At 37.1% G+C, this 15599-nt stretch overlaps 2 protein-coding genes across 16 annotated transcripts in view; one reads left to right on the top strand and one right to left on the bottom strand.

Annotated features, from left to right (window-relative positions):
• SUPT20H (SPT20 homolog, SAGA complex component) overlaps window positions 1–7518 on the top strand; it is a 43896-nt gene extending 36378 nt beyond the window's left edge. For 11 of the 15 annotated variants that reach the window (XM_007097668.2, XM_042958354.1, XM_007097667.2 and 8 more), the window contains 4 exons: window positions 7–126; window positions 4578–4683; window positions 6149–6252; window positions 7012–7518. In XM_007097668.2, coding sequence (XP_007097730.1) covers window positions 7–126; window positions 4578–4683; window positions 6149–6252; window positions 7012–7149 — 468 coding nt within the window. In that variant the 3' untranslated portion in view covers window positions 7150–7518. The remainder of the gene's footprint in view (window positions 1–6; window positions 127–4577; window positions 4684–6148; window positions 6253–7011) is intronic. The other 4 variants (XM_042958167.1, XM_042958213.1, XM_042958526.1 and 1 more) reach the window with 1 other exon arrangement.
• On the bottom strand, window positions 7441–14650 carry EXOSC8 (exosome component 8). Its single transcript, XM_042959062.1, has 11 exons — window positions 14593–14650; window positions 13461–13497; window positions 13228–13291; window positions 12166–12239; window positions 10993–11038; window positions 10172–10277; window positions 10039–10084; window positions 9241–9337; window positions 8834–8954; window positions 8225–8331; window positions 7441–7646 (listed from the first exon to the last, which is right to left on the bottom strand). Exons 1-11 carry the CDS (start codon window positions 14607–14609, stop codon window positions 7531–7533), a joined length of 831 nt encoding a protein of 276 aa, XP_042814996.1. The 5' UTR covers window positions 14610–14650; the 3' UTR covers window positions 7441–7530.
• Between the last annotated feature and the right edge of the window lie 949 nt (window positions 14651–15599).

Below are 15599 nucleotides of genomic sequence, written 5' to 3'. Positions count from 1 at the left end.
TAATAGCTTCCAGGTGGTTCACTCATTTTTAACACTCTGCAGCAGCAGCAACAGCAGCTTTCTCAGTTTACGCCACAGCAGCCTCAGCAGCCCACCACTTCCAGTCCTCAGCAGCCAGGAGAGCAGGTATGTACTTCCTAGCCCTCCATTGGCTTTGTCTGACAGAACTGCCAACTTTCTTTTTTTTTTTTTTTTTGGTATATTTCAGGCATATTTGATGTGCTTTTAGTTTGTTCAAACAGTTCTTATTCTGCTTTTCTTTATTAGCAGTAGTAGTGATGAGTTACTGGGTGCCTATTTCAAATCCTCTTTCTGCTCCTATTGCCCATGCACTTTTGCCCAGTCATCAGTCTTCTGTGTACAGTATTTTTTGTCTCTGTTGGAATAGAGATGTCCCTATTGTTATGAAGCTTAGGACAGAGGGAAGAGACACACAAATATTTATATGTTGTTAAACAGAATGAGATTGAATAATAGCTGCAGTAAGTTAAATTAGGAGAAACTGCATGTTTTTCTGAACCTTTGCTGTACTTTGGAATGATCTGGGAACTAAAAATACTGATTTTTGGGTCCTACCGCCCAGAGTTTTCTCTTAGTGCACAAAGATTCCCCAGTCAAGTCTTGGTTGGGTAAAAAGCTCATCCTCTAATAGACTCTCAGGAAGGGCACATTCAAAACAATTTTTCTTTATTCTTTAACTCATGAAGGATTACTTGGCTGGATAGAAAAATTGATTTGCATTTGTTTTTTAATTGTGATAAAATACACGTAATACATAATTTGCTGTTTTCAGTCATTTTAAATGCACATCTTAAGTAGTGTTAAGTATACTTATATTGTCATGCACCAATCTCCAGAGCATTTTCATCTTGCAAAACTGAAACTCTGTGTCCATTAGACAATAATTCCCTAATTCCCTTCCCGAGTCCTGACAACTACTTTGTTTCTCTGTGTTTGACTGCTGTAGACAGTATTTGTCTTTCGGTGACTGGCTTATTTCACTACCGTCATGTCCTCCAGGTTCATCCGTGTTTTAGTGTGTCAGGATTTGTGTACTTTTTAAGGCTGAATAATATTCCATTGTGGAATTCCATTGTGGATATTCCATAGATCTCGAAATATCTGTACACACCCACACACACATTTTGTTTCTTCCATCTGTCAGTGGACACATGAATTGCTTCCATCATTTGGCGGTGATAAATACTGCTGTGAACATGGGTGTACAAATAGCTCTTCAAGTCCCTGCTTTCAGTTCTTGTGGATAATCCCCAGGAGGAGGATTTTTAATTTTTGAGGGACCTGCACACTGTTTTCCATAAGGCTATACGATTTTATATTCTCCACAGCAGTGCACAAAGTTTGTTTCTCCACATCCTAACAGGTTTCAACACTTGTTATTTTCTGGGCTTTTTTAAAATAGTAGCCATCCTAATAGATGTGAGGTAATCTCTCCTTGTGATTTGTGTTTCCCTAATGATTAGTGCTGTTGAACATCTTTTCGTGTATTGCTCTCATCATTTATATATCTTCTTTGGAGAAATGTTTACTCAGCTCCTTTCGCCCATTTTTTAAATCAGGTTTTTTGGGGGTTTTGTTGTTCGTGAGTTACAGAAATTCTTATTAATCCTTTATCAAGTATATAATTTGCACATACTTTCTTCTACTCCATGGGTCGCTTTTTCACTCTTTTGATTATATTTTGATGCCCAGAAGGGTTTAATTTTGATGTAGTCCCCACTTACCTATTTTTACTTTTGCTGCTTGTGTTTTTGGTATGTCATATTGAAATCTTTGCCAGATCAAGTGTTGTGAAGCTTTTAAGTTTTCTTCTGAGAGTTCTATAGTTTTAATTTGTTGAAAATGCTGCCCACTGTTCACTTGCTTTGTAGGTTTTTGGAAAATCTGACACTAGTTACAATTACCTTGCTGTTTGTTGTAAGTTAACTGCAGAATATTGCCTAGAAACCCTGAAAATTTGTTTTTATCTTTAAAGTCTGAAACTGTCAGAATTTATCTTTCCATCCTTTCCTATGGGCCCTTTTAATGTGTATCTTCAGGTCTTTATTTCTGGAATAATTTCCTGCATTGTAGTTTTAATTTGCTTTTTTCCTAGTTTCTTAAGGTAGGAGCTTAGATTATTGAGTTGCAGCCTTTCTTTTCTAAAATAAACAGTATTATAAATTTCTTTCTCCAGTAGTGTTTGAGCTGCTTTCCAGAAATTTTGATGTATGTGCTTTCATTTTCATTCATCAGAGAGAATTCTGTAATGTCCCTCATGAATTCTTTGTTAAGTCCATGGGTTGTTTAGATGTGTGCAATTTGATTTCCACGTATTTGAGAATTTTCCAGATAACTTTCTGTAATTGCTTCCTATTTTAATTCCATTGTGTTGCGAAAACATGTATTTTTCAGTTCTCTCAAGTTTTTTGAGTTTTTCTTTTTGATGATCTTGTGGTTTTTGTCTTACAGTTCTGTTTAACACTGTAGGGTGTTTTTAGGAGAAGTTGTGCTAGTTGGGTGGAAGTTTTGGGGAGTTATATTTGGGGAGTTTTCCTTTGTTTTAGGATAGATTTGTTATAGAAATAATGTAATCTGTTTTTCTTATTCCTATTCATTTCATGAGCAGAGTTCCAAGTTCAAGAGGGTCCTCTTCTGTCAGTTCTGTGCTCTTCTGTGCAGTATCTAGGGAAGTCCCTTGAAGATAAATGTCTTCATTTACAAAAACATTACAACGTTTTTGAAATGTTTGAATTAATGTTGTTTACTAAAATGTTATTTCAAACACTATTTTTGGTGGTACCAAAGTCTTTCAGAACAAAAGTTTGTAGTTTTGGTGATGTCTGAGTTATCAGTTTATTTCTTTTATAGACTATGCTTTATGTATTATGTCTAGGAATGCCTCACCCCACCCTAGACCCCAAAGATTTTCTCCCGTGTTGTCTTCTAACACCTTTATAACTTTTCATTTAAATCTGTGATCCATTTCCAGTCAATTTTTGTGTCAGGTATAAGACTTAGGTCCACATTGGTGGGGGGCAAAGAGGGAACATTGTCCAATTTCTACAGCACTGTTTGTTGAAAACGCCATCTTCATAGGTTTAATTACTTTTGCACCTTTGTAAAGATGAATTTGCATGGCTCTTTGTATTCTCTATTCTTTTCCACTTATCTATGTTTCTGTCCCTGTGCTGGTACCACACTGTCTTGATCTGTGTAAGCTATATGGGAAATCTTAAAATCAGACAAAGGTTTTCCTCCTATTTTGTTTTTCAAAATTGCTTAGCTATTCCAGATCTTTTGCCTTTACGTAAAAATTTTATTTAAAAAAAAAAAAATTTTTTTTTAACGTTTATTTATTTTTGAGACAGAGAGAGACAGAGAATGAACGGGGGAGGGTCAGAGAGAGAGGGAGACACAGAATCTGAAACAGGCTCCAGGCTCTGAGCGCGGGGGAGACATAGAATCTGAAACAGGCTCCAGGCTCTGAGTGCGGGGCTCGAACTCATGGACCGTGCGTGCGATCATGACCTGAGCCGAAGCCAGACGCTTAACTGACTGAGCCACCCAGACGCCCCTACGTACAAATTTTAGAATTATCCTGTCTATAGATAAGGGGCGGGGGGGGCAGGGGAGGAAAAATGGGATTTTTAAAGAAATTGAATTTAAACCCATACGTCAGTTTGAGAGTGACTTTACCATCTTTACTGTGTGAATTTTCTAGTCCATGAACACGGAACTGTCTCTACCTAAGCCAAAATCAGCTACCTTTCAGCATATAAGTCCTATATATGTTCTGTAGATTTATACCAAAGTGGGTTTTTGTTTTTGTTTTTTTGAGTTGTAAATGGTAGGTACTTCTTTAAATTTCAGGTTTCCACATGTTCACTAATAGTATATAAAATTTATTTTTGTATGTTGATCTTATATTCTGAAATCTTACTGAACTAAACTCATTTATTAGTTTTAGGAGCTTTTTTGTAAATTCTTTATGATTTTCCTTTTAGATAGTCATGCCATTTGCAAATAAAGACAGTTTTCTTTTTTTGTCTCTTTATTTCCTTTTTTCATTGTGATCATTAGAAATTCTGGTACTTAAAAAAAAAGGAAAGAAAAATTCTAGAACTACATTGCAAAGAGTTTTAAGCTTTAAAAAATAGTTTTGATGAAGCTTTATAGAAAGCTTAGGAATTATTAATACAGCATCAAACAAACCAATAAAGAATCAATTCTGGGAAATTAGGTTGTTTTTTTGTTTTTTGTTTTTTGTTTGTTTTTTTTTGCTTTCAAAATATGACGACATACTGAGTGCCAGTAGTAAGACAGCATGTGACTCTTGATCTTTGGGTCATGATGTCATGCCCCATATTGGGCATAGAGCTTATTTGAAAATTAAAAAGAAATAGCACATTTTTATTCTTGCTAATTCTAAATATGTTTGAAATATTTTTTTATGTTATTCTTTTTACAAGATGTAGTCTTAATGTTGGTATTTTTCCTCGTACAAGAAAAAAAAATTTTCACTGATTCAAATTGTTTTTCTTTCTGTACAAGTCATGTATCATTTTTTAATTCAGGGTTCTGAACAAGGTTCTACCAGTCAAGAACAGGCCTTATCTGCTCAGCACGCTGCTGTTATTAACCTTGCTGGAGTAGGAAGTTTCATGCAGTCACAGGCAGCTGGTTGGTATCTTCATACCTTCATATGTTGAATTTACTAAAAATAACTGATCACTTGGGGATCTCACTCAGTATTTTAATTTTCCTTCTGTTACAAGCAGTGACTGGGGAAAAAATATATTCTATTTAATGCATGAACTATTAAGTCAATTGATAGCCGTCTGAGTTTTTTTTAATTTGACAGTTGATTAAAAGTATTTTTACCAACATACATTAACAGCAGTTGTGTTTTACTCACATTACAGTTTGTTAGCAAAATTTTATACAATTACCCAACTTACTAGGAAGCTACCAAAGCTATTAAGTCTTCAGTTCTTCTGAGTTATTATTGAGACTGCATTTTTCTCGATTGCATAATCTTTTGAATCATTTTGGTAGCTTGCAGTTGTGTGAATTAAGACTTAATGGTCAGAAATAACTTTATAAGCCACTTTTACCATCAGTTAAAAAAAAAAGTTGAGATTATCCTAAATAACTGTTCACCACTTCTGGCAATAAATGGTGAACCAAAGATTTACCTCTAATGAAAATATCTTGTCACTTAAAGACAGTAATTATAACTTTGCATTTAATTAAAATCACGAAGCCACATGTGTAAGTAACCTATGATAGAGTTTGAGTATTGAGTAAATGAACATACCATCAACATTTCGAATTGTCACTGGGCTCACTGTCCTCTATCTATATACAACTCCCAGTGCCTGAATTTAGAGTAAGCAAGGTCTTACATAATGTCCTATTTACAGCTGGTGAATTTCCAGATGGAAATTTGTGACCATAAACCTTTTAGCACCCAAGTTATAAATTTCCTAAAATGGCTGCCGTATACATTATTGGAGAGAATCTAGGCTGAAAAATCATCGAATGTTTGTAGCGTTAGCCCTGCCAATGATTACTTTTGATTACATTTTGGCCTGGAATTTCATCTGTACATTGAGAGGGTTGAACTGATTACTCTGGCCCCACTCAGCTTGGAAAGAAATGGAATAATGAATGCAGTCTCAGTTAATCACCATTGTTAGTAGTGTAGTCTAAACTCATTGCAGCATCTTTTGTTTAAAGCACTGGTCCACCAGTTTCATCAGACTAGTAGATTGGACTTCTCCCACCCCTTTTCCTACTTCACTGACTATATTTTAAAGTACATACTGTATTTTACATTTTGCAAGAAAGTCTTCTCAACAAAATAGCACTAATATCAAATTTCATTGAAATTTAAGAGGAGGGATACAGTGCTTTGTCACGTGGGCACTCCCTTCCCTTTCATATCCAGGAGATTTTATAATCATTGGTACCCTCAACTAACAGGAGACTATACTAAATTTATTCTGAAATGTCTGTGATTTGATACTTAAGATTAATCATACTGATAACTTTTCTATTATTTCATTTTCTGTGTTGTCCTTTTCTAACCCTGGTAGCCTTCAAACTTTTTGACTGGCCTGCTTTCCCCTTCTCCTCTCTGTAGTGTTGTCTCAGCTTGGCTCTGCCGAGAACAGACCTGAGCAAAGCCTTCCTCAGCAGAGATTCCAGCTCTCCTCTGCCTTTCAACAGCAGCAGCAACAGATACAAGTAATCCAGCAACTTCACTCTGATTACATTTTTAAAGATACTCTGCTCCAAAAGTACCTTAACATACCTTTAATTTTATTTTACTGTCTTTTAAGACTATAAGGTAGTAGATAAATAATTTAGCAAATTTTACTTCAAAGTCTGACATTTTAGCTAGTCAGCTTGGAGCACGGAACATAATTTGTACATTTAAGCCATACTCTTCCTAATTTAAAATCTCTCATGAAGTGCTGGTGGCACAATAACCTACATTTTGTAGTTTCCAGTAGATTTTGAAACAGACAGCTGTTAAGTGCCAAAGGTTAACTTTTTGATACTGTACTGCAGAAAAAGGCAAGTATACCAGTGTTCCTGTTAGTAAATGTCATACCTGTTTTAGGAAAATGTTATTCCAGGATTGTAGGAAGTCAGCGTATTATAGTTGATTCTCTGATATGCAGGGTGGTTTTATATTGCTATAAACTATCCTACAACAAAACAGTGTAACTGAAGTTGCTGAGTTACTACAATATAGACTGGCGGGGCAAAGTAACAGAAATATTTTTAAAGTTTACCAAGAACCATTTTTAAAGCCCTCAGCAGGCTTCTGTGCCACTGGTGCTGTTTGACTGTGCATTGTCTCAGTGTGGTATAGTCCCTTTTCGTTATCTTGGTGCTTTCTCCCTTTCAGTTTTGTTGTTTTCATCTCTCAGGAAAAGCACCTTTCCATACCTGCCTACACTTAACGTAACTTGACTTTTTTCTCCCTCCCTTCTGCAGCAGTTGCGATTCTTGCAGCATCAAATGGCTATGGCAGCAGCAGCAGCACAAACAGCTCAGCTACATCGTCATCGGCATACAGGCAGCCAGTCAAAAAGTAAAATGAAGAGAGGCACGCCAACCACTCCAAAATTCTGAGTCTTGCTTTTTTTTCTTTTTTAAAACCATTAAGAGCATTGAATCAAAAGGATTCTGAGTTTCTACTTCATTTTTTGGTTTTGTTTTTTTTTAATGTCAGTATTTTACATTGCTAGATGTACAAACTTTATACAGAAGCACAACCCTAGCATTTTTAAGTAAAAACAGGGAGATGGTTTAATGAACCATTAGGGTTGGTTTGCCTAAGTTACTGCTTTTTAAAAATGGTTTCACTGTACATAATACATGTGGAAGTGACCTAAGAAATACTAGAAACATCTTTCAGAAGAATGTAGTTTGATATTTATTTAGTATAAAAGGTTTGTGCACAGTGTAACAAATACAGTTTTTACAAATCCGTTTTGAAAATGTGGTGGTGGTTTATTTGGGTTTCATACTCTTAATTACTTCATCCATTAGCTTTTTTACTTCTTTGTGTCTGGTAACTGCTCGGCTCATACAGTCCTGAAGTTTAGCTCCAGTCAGCCCACTTCCACCTGAAAAAGTGTTGGCACAACACTTTTAAGATGTTTTACTTATAAAAAATCAGTATCAAGTTATAAAACAAAAAATTCAATAATGCAAGCCAGTGAGACTCTCAAGATTTGAGGTTTTGTTTTAACAAGACCTGCAAATGATTCTGATGCATACCTTAAGAACCATGGTAGACATACATATAGAAATGTAAGGAATTTGAGATAACCAAGAAACCACAGTAACTTGTATTAGCAAACAACAAAACATTCCATTTGGCCCTCTCTAATACAAAGAAGCTCACATTGAGTTTTTACTTTACTTTACATGTTAAAGGACTGAATGGGGGCGGGGGGGGGGGGGGAGCACCTGGGTGACTCAGTTGGTTAAGCATCCTTAACCAACTTCAGGTCATGATCTCATGGTTCATGAGTTTGAGCCCTGCCCCACATTGGGGCTCTGTGCTGACAGCTCAGAGCCTGGAGCCTGCTTCGGATTCTGTGTTTCCCTCTCTCTCTACCCCTCCTCCACTTGGACTCTGTCTCTCAAAAATAAACATTAAAAAAAAAAAAAATTAAAGGACTGAATGGAAGGAACATACCTGGTTTGTGAAGACAACATAGTTTGCCTTCCTCATCCATTACTACTGTTAAGGTTCCTGTTGCCAGATGTTCCTCCTCTCCAGTAGGGTCAACTATGAGCAGAGTGCTATTTAAAAAAAAAAGTATAAATTATCAATCCATGGAACAAATTTCATTTGCAAAGAATAAAATCACTACTTGCCTTTTAGCTTAGGTATTAATGTCAGATACAAACACTAGAAAGAACTGTTAGGAAACCAGAAAAGTTAATAGCAACCTAATTGTTAGAATTACTTGTTAGTTGTTAGAATCTTTAATACCCGTAGTATTTGTTAGAATACTTGTTAGAATCTTTAATACCCGTAGTAAATACAGAAGGTAGCCTAAGGTAAATCTGAAATAATTGAAGGTTAATTACACAGGAATAAGGAAATCAAGGAACAGGTAGGGAGAGCTGAAAGTGTAAGTGTTAGCTGATAATTCTGCAGGGACAACAGCTATAAATCTAGGTGTCCAAGGCAAACTAGGATGTATGGTCAGCTTAGGCACTTCCTGAAAAGTTAGAAAGCTGAGTAACAGTCCATAATTACCTTGAATACACAATATTTTTAGACATTTGATTAACTTACTCATCAAATACAGCAAAAGAAGTTGCAACTGGATGAGTTCTAATATTCAAATAACTTTTCTTCTTTAAATTAACTTCTGCTAAGGCAGTTTCTTCATTTATAGTAACTTCTGGTAGCTGTACTAGAAAAGGCAAATATGTGAAGTAAATCACTATAGTTTAATAAACACAGCTTTCTTTCTATGCTTTGTTAATTCACTTTTCCCTCATTAAATTGTCTAGAAATATTCTTTTTAAAAAAATTATCTTAGGATAATTAAAGTAAATTTAGTGGATATAAACATGGTTTTTAATTTAGAAACATCACTAAATTTTAACAAAAAACCTTTAAAAAGTTTATTGATAACGTTTAACAGAAAATATCCTGATATATAAAAAGGAATATTCCCTTTTATTAAAGTTGCTTACCATTTTTTAAAGCTGCTAACAAAGCAAATGTACAGGCATCCAAGATGTTCCCATCATAGTCCAGGCAAATGATATCACAGTACAGAACCCAAGAAAGCTAAAACAGAGTTTACAGAGTGTAAATTACAGCCTTCCGATGGTTAGAACATGCTATTTCAACTTAAAACCACACAGAACCCTTGGGTAGACCAGCATGATAACCTTCAAGGCTCAAAAACTTAAAAACTTTACGAAGTACACAACCAGTAACCAAACATAGTAGACAGGTCTGGTAAAAGCTGGCATTTAACTATCAAGCTGTCAGGTAACAACATCTACATTTCCATCAAGGTCGACAGAAACAAATTAGCAGATGAAGGAAATGCTTTTGAAAGTTCCAAATGAAACCCAAAATGTACTTTCCCACAAATACAAAAAGCCTCTACATCCTATTCAACTTAGTTCTAACTTTTAAACAGACTTAAAATTTATAGTGTAGATTTACCCTAAACACGTTGGCTGATCAGATATTAATACTCTATATGGAATAAACAGTGGACTCATTATGTGTTAAAAGTTACCTCAGCTCAAAAAGTAGCTCGCAATCAGGTAATAAATTAAGTTGATTTTTTTTTTTTATAAACCACATAGTTTATTTAGATGTTACAGAGTAAGCCTGATTTTTTTTTTAAGCTGAATTCCAGCTTAAGACATTCGTATCTGAGGCCACTGTGGTCTACTATTTTAATTCCCCTGTTCTCTTCCCACAAAAACCAATTCAGAATTAATAAAACCTCATAGCTGCTTTATTCATCTTACCTTTCCTGGAGAAATGCATAAGTCCTCTTTCTGAATTATCTGTGAACTTGATTTAATAATAAAGTACAATAAATTAAAGGTCAACAATTATCTGAAAATGAATGACAGTCAAATGTTATCATAATGATCTTACTTTTCAATGACGTCTGCAATGAACTGGCTAGCCACTTGGGCCTCTTCTCCAGGAGGTCCAGACCGAAATCTCGACGAACACAGAGGTGGTAGATCCACATTAGGAACTGAAAGAAACACTGCAGCTATGAACTAAACTTCACCTCTGGTTTATGGAAGTCTTAAAGACATTATTAATCCACTGCAAAGGTGACGGTGGTCAAAGCTAGGATTGGCCAAGTGGAAAACACTGTAACACATCATTTCATTTTTGGTCTAAGATTCTTAGGCTTAGATAAAATAAAATTTACATTTTCCAACTTTTTTTCTCACACAAATAATACCAAAAAAATACAAAGCATTTATTAAGGTCTCAATCATCCTAAATCCTTCAGAAAAATATTTTTAACAAAATACTTCAATCTGTAACAGTACATAGCACTCTACTCATTACCCAGCTGCCTGCATTTTTAAAATGTCGGTTCCTACCATAAAAAACAGATGGTCGAAGGCAAGAAGAAAATTGCATAGTGGTATAAATGAATCTTTATGGAAACATAAACGTTTGTAATTGCAACTCTCCTAAGATTTTTATTTTCTTGGTTGACATCTGAATACATAAACAACTGATCATAGTTGAAAATTTTACAGAATTCTTTATCTTGCTATTAGGCTATCTTCTAAACAATACAGAAAACTTTTCAGCAATGTCTGCTTCATTTCTATGTATTTTTGAATCATAAATTTTCTTCAGCTCAACTACTAGGACTTAACACTAGCATTAAGATCAGAATTAAATGTGTTAGAGTATTTGTATTAAAATTACAAAACCATTTAACTTACCAACATATCCTTTATCAGGGGCATCTGTTGGTGGTGCTGCAAATTCCTATAGAAGCAAACACACTTCCTATGAAAGACGCTACTCAAATTGTGAAGACAGTTTTAGCAATCACTTGGAGAACCCTTCAGCAAAGACCACCTTAGCTAGTTAACTACAAGAGCATCTACTATGCTTTGGGAGTCATCAGGCTACATGGACACTGGAGCCAATCCTCACATTAGGTCTGCAAGATAAAAAGGCAGGATGACATAGCTGCCTACACTCTTAGTGCTACCAAAATTACCTGGGCTCAAAAAAAAAATAAAAAAAAAAATTACCTGGGCTCTTTATAAATACATATTGAGTTTCTGCACCACCCTCTTCCAATCATTTAGTAACCAAAAACTCAACAGTGCAGTATACTGGAAAAAGTACATGCTTTGGAGTCGAAGTTATATCTAAGCTCTAGTTATGATATGTTCCTGGACAAGTCACATATAAATGATTGTTTATCATTTATGATTGTTTATGATTGTTCTCAAATGATTGTTCTCATGATTAAACCGGTAATTTTGTAATAAAGCACCTAATTTAAGGTGTCTGGAACACAACAGGTACTCAGTAAATAGTAGCTCTTACTCCCTCAAACTTTTCTTTTGAGCAATTTCAATTTGCACAGATTAAATGGCTAACAGGAGGTCACCAAAAATCCCTTTCTCAACCAAATTCTTAAAAACTTAAAAGCAGTGAGGATTTAAAAAATTGTTTCATTTCAGAGGTGCCTGCATGGCTCAGTGGATTAAGCATCTGGCTCTTGATCTCAGCTCAGGTCGTGATCTCATGGTTCATGGGTTCAAGCCCCACATCAGGCTCTGTGCTCACAGCGGAGAGCCTGCTTGGGATTCTGTCTGTCCCTCTCTCTCTCTGCCCCTCCCCCACTCATTCTCTCTCTCCCTCTCTCTCTCTCAAAATAAATTTTAAAAAATAGTTTCATTTCAGTCCATCTGACAAATGTTCATAAAAGTCATTAGACTTTGAGTATTATCAAAGGTGAAAGCTCTTGGAAAATGAAAAATACTAAAAAACTGACAGCTGACTGCCTAATCAACAGAATTATCAGTGTAAATTACAATCTAACAAGTATATGAAGCTAATTCGGTAATTCAAATCTCAGTAAGATATATTAAACCTACCGCCTTAATTCCACAAATTACTGTCGTATTTCCCAGCTTCACTAAAGCAGAACCATCTGCAGTACTAATTGAACCTGGAAAGATAAGCAAAATTAAAGAGTTCATAGAAAGTTTTCCTTTTCTACATATAATTTTTCTTGCTATGTATCTCAGTTTCTTACTAAAATGTATTCATACCTCAAGCCCTTTTTAAGTAATGTAACTATTTAAAATTACTGTTTTAGGAATTACTCACCTGTCCTTGAATTTGAGTTAATAATTTCGTTCAGTCACAGAACTGTTGTACACATAAAAATCTCTTAACACAAAATAATTGGATTCCCTTAGATATAGAATTCGGCTGAAATACCGTTTAAATGGCTCTGACTAAAACTTTGGAATGTCATACAGGTTAAACTGGAAAATTCTGTGTTTGCAACAGAAAGTTTAGTAAGTATAAGACATACGAGAAAACCATGTCTTGTGGGGCATCTGGGTTGCTCAGTAGGTTGAGCATCAGATTCCTGGTCTCGGCTCTGGTCAATCTCCTCATGAGATGTTGAGCCCCACATCTGGCTCTGTGCTGACAGCGCCTGAAAGGCAGAGCCTGCTTGGGGCTCTCTCTCTCCCTCTCTCTCTGCCCCTCCCGACTCTCTCTCTCCGACATTAAAAAGAGAAAAAAAGGAAAAGAAAACGGGGCACCTGAGTGGCTCAGTCGGTTGAGCACTGGACTTCAGCTCAGGTCATGATCTCGTGGTTGGTGAGTTCAAGCCCCACACTGGGCTCTGTGCTGACAGCCTGGAGCCTGCTTGAGATTCTGAGTCTCCCTCTCTCTCTACCCCTCCCCTGCTCACACTCTGTCTCTCTCTCTCTCTCTCTCTCTCTCTCTCAAAAATAAACATTTTAACAAAGAAAGAAAACCATGTCTTGGAGATTTTGAAGGAAGGAAAACTTCAAATTTTAAAAAGATCAATTGAGACGATAGTTTAAAAAAAAACTTTACAAATAAAAATACTAGCATAAAAAAAAAAACGAAAAATACTGAAGCAACTTCATTCTATCTGAGAACTGAAAATACCTCACCTATGTTCACAGTTGTGGTTCTGAATTCACCAAGTTCTCTTCCATCTGGACGGCAGTTCTCTTTCTAAATAAACACATTTACATGAAAGGAGATTACATCTACATTTGTATTTTACACACGCCAGGGAAAACACATTAAGCCTCATAAATTCATATAAGTCAATTTCCAAAGAGGCACCTGATACTGTTATCAAAAGATACAATACAACCTGTACAAAACCAGCTTTACTCACCAGAAATCTCCTGTAATACTCCAGGGGTTCCACAGTTCTGAAACACGGAATCATATATAGAGGTAAGTTAATGGATTTTAACATAAATCCCGAAACTGGCAAAGATCTTAATGTGATCATGCAGCATAAACCTCCCCAGTTTGTAACTAAGTTTCTTTCATGAATTCTGATGTTTACTTTGCCAGCTAGGACTCTCCCCGTAGCAATCGCACTCAACTGCTGTCCTTAACTCTACCTTAAACAATCACAGGTTGGAGCCCAAAACCTTTGGACATCTTTAATACATCCAGTTGTTAAAATATTAATAATGTCAGTTTCGCTCCGAAGCATAAGAAAAAAAAGTATTCGCACTATCCTGTAACTGAAATTTAGCATGTTCTTCAATTATGACTATAGGCAATAATGAAATGAATAATGAATTATGCCTTCATTAAAATATTAGTGCCTGCAACTTTAACAACCACAGAGATTAAACGTTTTCGTTTTACTTTGGAGTTGTCGAAGGTTGTGTGCGAACTCGTTACTTTGAAATTCCAGTTGTTACTATACTCCCCACTAGATCTTGTTTAAGAAAGTTCATTTCGAAAAGCATATATTTATCACTCTATCAAGAACTCAGAGTTTATACAAATAGAAAACTGTGTCAACATAATTGTTTTCCTTTGGAATCTTCTATATCTTATCCATTTAAAAACTTGACTCTGAGGACAACAATCTACAGGCTTCACCAGACTGGCACAAAAGAGGCTTAAGTAAAACCTTCCGAGCAAGGCACAGTCTTTTAGAAATCAATCAAGGAGAGGGAGAATAGGGTGGCATGTGGTTCTGATACAACACTTTTTCAAAGATTTATGACGGTGTCTGGTGGGGCCGCGCGTCCACTACACAAGCGCTTGCAGCCGATAGTGAACTCTGTACACAGTCCCTTCCATCTCCCCTCTCACTGCGGGAAAGCCCGCTTTCCCTTCACTACGACCACCTCCAGGTCCTTCCGCCCGTCGCCTGCTTCCGTTAGAAAAAGGAGTGGGAAAATGGCAGGGTGGCCTCCAGGTGAAAAAATCCCAGCGAAGGGTTAAAGGAAGCCTCCATCCGCCAGGGTACAAACACGCGCCCGCGGGCCGCCGACACTCACTTGAACCCGGCCGCCATCTTCCCGCCCGCGCGCGTGCGCCTGCGCAGAGCAACGCCGCGCCTCGCGACCGCTCGCCTACACCGCCTCCAAACTTTCGACAAGGACGCCTGCGCTCTCCTCCCGCTGCCTGAGACGCAGCCGGCTTGGCGCGGCGCGGGTGGTTCTCGGCCCACCTTGCTTCGACCTTCTCTGTCCCGGCAACGCCCCTAGGCTTCTTCTTTCCCTTGGACGCGTTTTGACGAATCTGCCATCAGAGAAGACGAGAGTGTATCTTTCTAGAAACAGTCTGGTAGTTCAAGAGTTTAAGAGAAAATCGACCCTACTGCCAAGAATTGAGTATTAAGAGTGGAGCATTATTCCAGAGTGTCTGTGTCCTTTTCCCGCCTCCGTTTTAGGCTGGGCCCTGGGCTTGCCCCCTCCCAAGCAAAGGGCTCCCGGCTCTAGTTACTGGAGAATTACATAAACTTTCTGTGCACTCACTATCCGCACCAGGTTATACTTTGCAGGTCCCGGGAGCAGGCTCCAAAGGAGTGGCTTGTGTTGTGGCTCAAAACCTCCCCCTCCCTCCTAGGTAGGGTTGCCAGACAGGGTACAAGACATCCGATTAAATTTGAATGTCAGATAAAGAGAAAATGTTTTCCTTAAATATGATTTACTGTCAAATTGGCTAACGTACAGTGTGTATACCCCAAACAATACATGCTATTAGTTGTTACCAGGGGCTGTGGGGGAGCAAAGAATGTTTTAGAAATAGATGGCGGTGATGGATGCAGAAAATTGCGAATGTAATTAGTAACACTAGTGTACACTTAAATTCGTTAAAATGGAAAATTTTATGTTTTATCAGTTTTTTTAAAAATTATTTTTAATGTTTTATTTTTGAGACAGAGAGAGACAGCGTGAGCAGGGGACGGGCAGAGAAAGAGCGAGACACAGAATCCGAAGCAGGCTCCAGGCTCTGAGCTGTCAGCACAGAGCCCGATGCGGGGCTCGAACTCACAAACCGC

Source organism: Panthera tigris, chromosome A1 (genome assembly GCF_018350195.1).
Source record: "Panthera tigris isolate Pti1 chromosome A1, P.tigris_Pti1_mat1.1, whole genome shotgun sequence".
In the NCBI taxonomy this organism is placed as follows: Eukaryota; Metazoa; Chordata; class Mammalia; order Carnivora; family Felidae; genus Panthera; species Panthera tigris.
The sequence above is the reverse complement of the archived record's forward strand: the minus strand, read 5'-3'. Positions and strand labels throughout refer to the sequence as shown.

Bases quoted from the DNA above. Each gene is read 5' to 3' on its own strand.
- EXOSC8 (XM_042959062.1), bottom strand. The intron at 12,240-13,227 runs GTGAGGTATTTT...TTATCTTTCCAG, and splicing joins AACCACAACTGTGAACATAG to GTTCAATTAGTACTGCAGAT. The intron at 9,338-10,038 runs GTAAGATGAATA...ACTCTGTTTTAG, and splicing joins TATGCATTTCTCCAGGAAAG to CTTTCTTGGGTTCTGTACTG.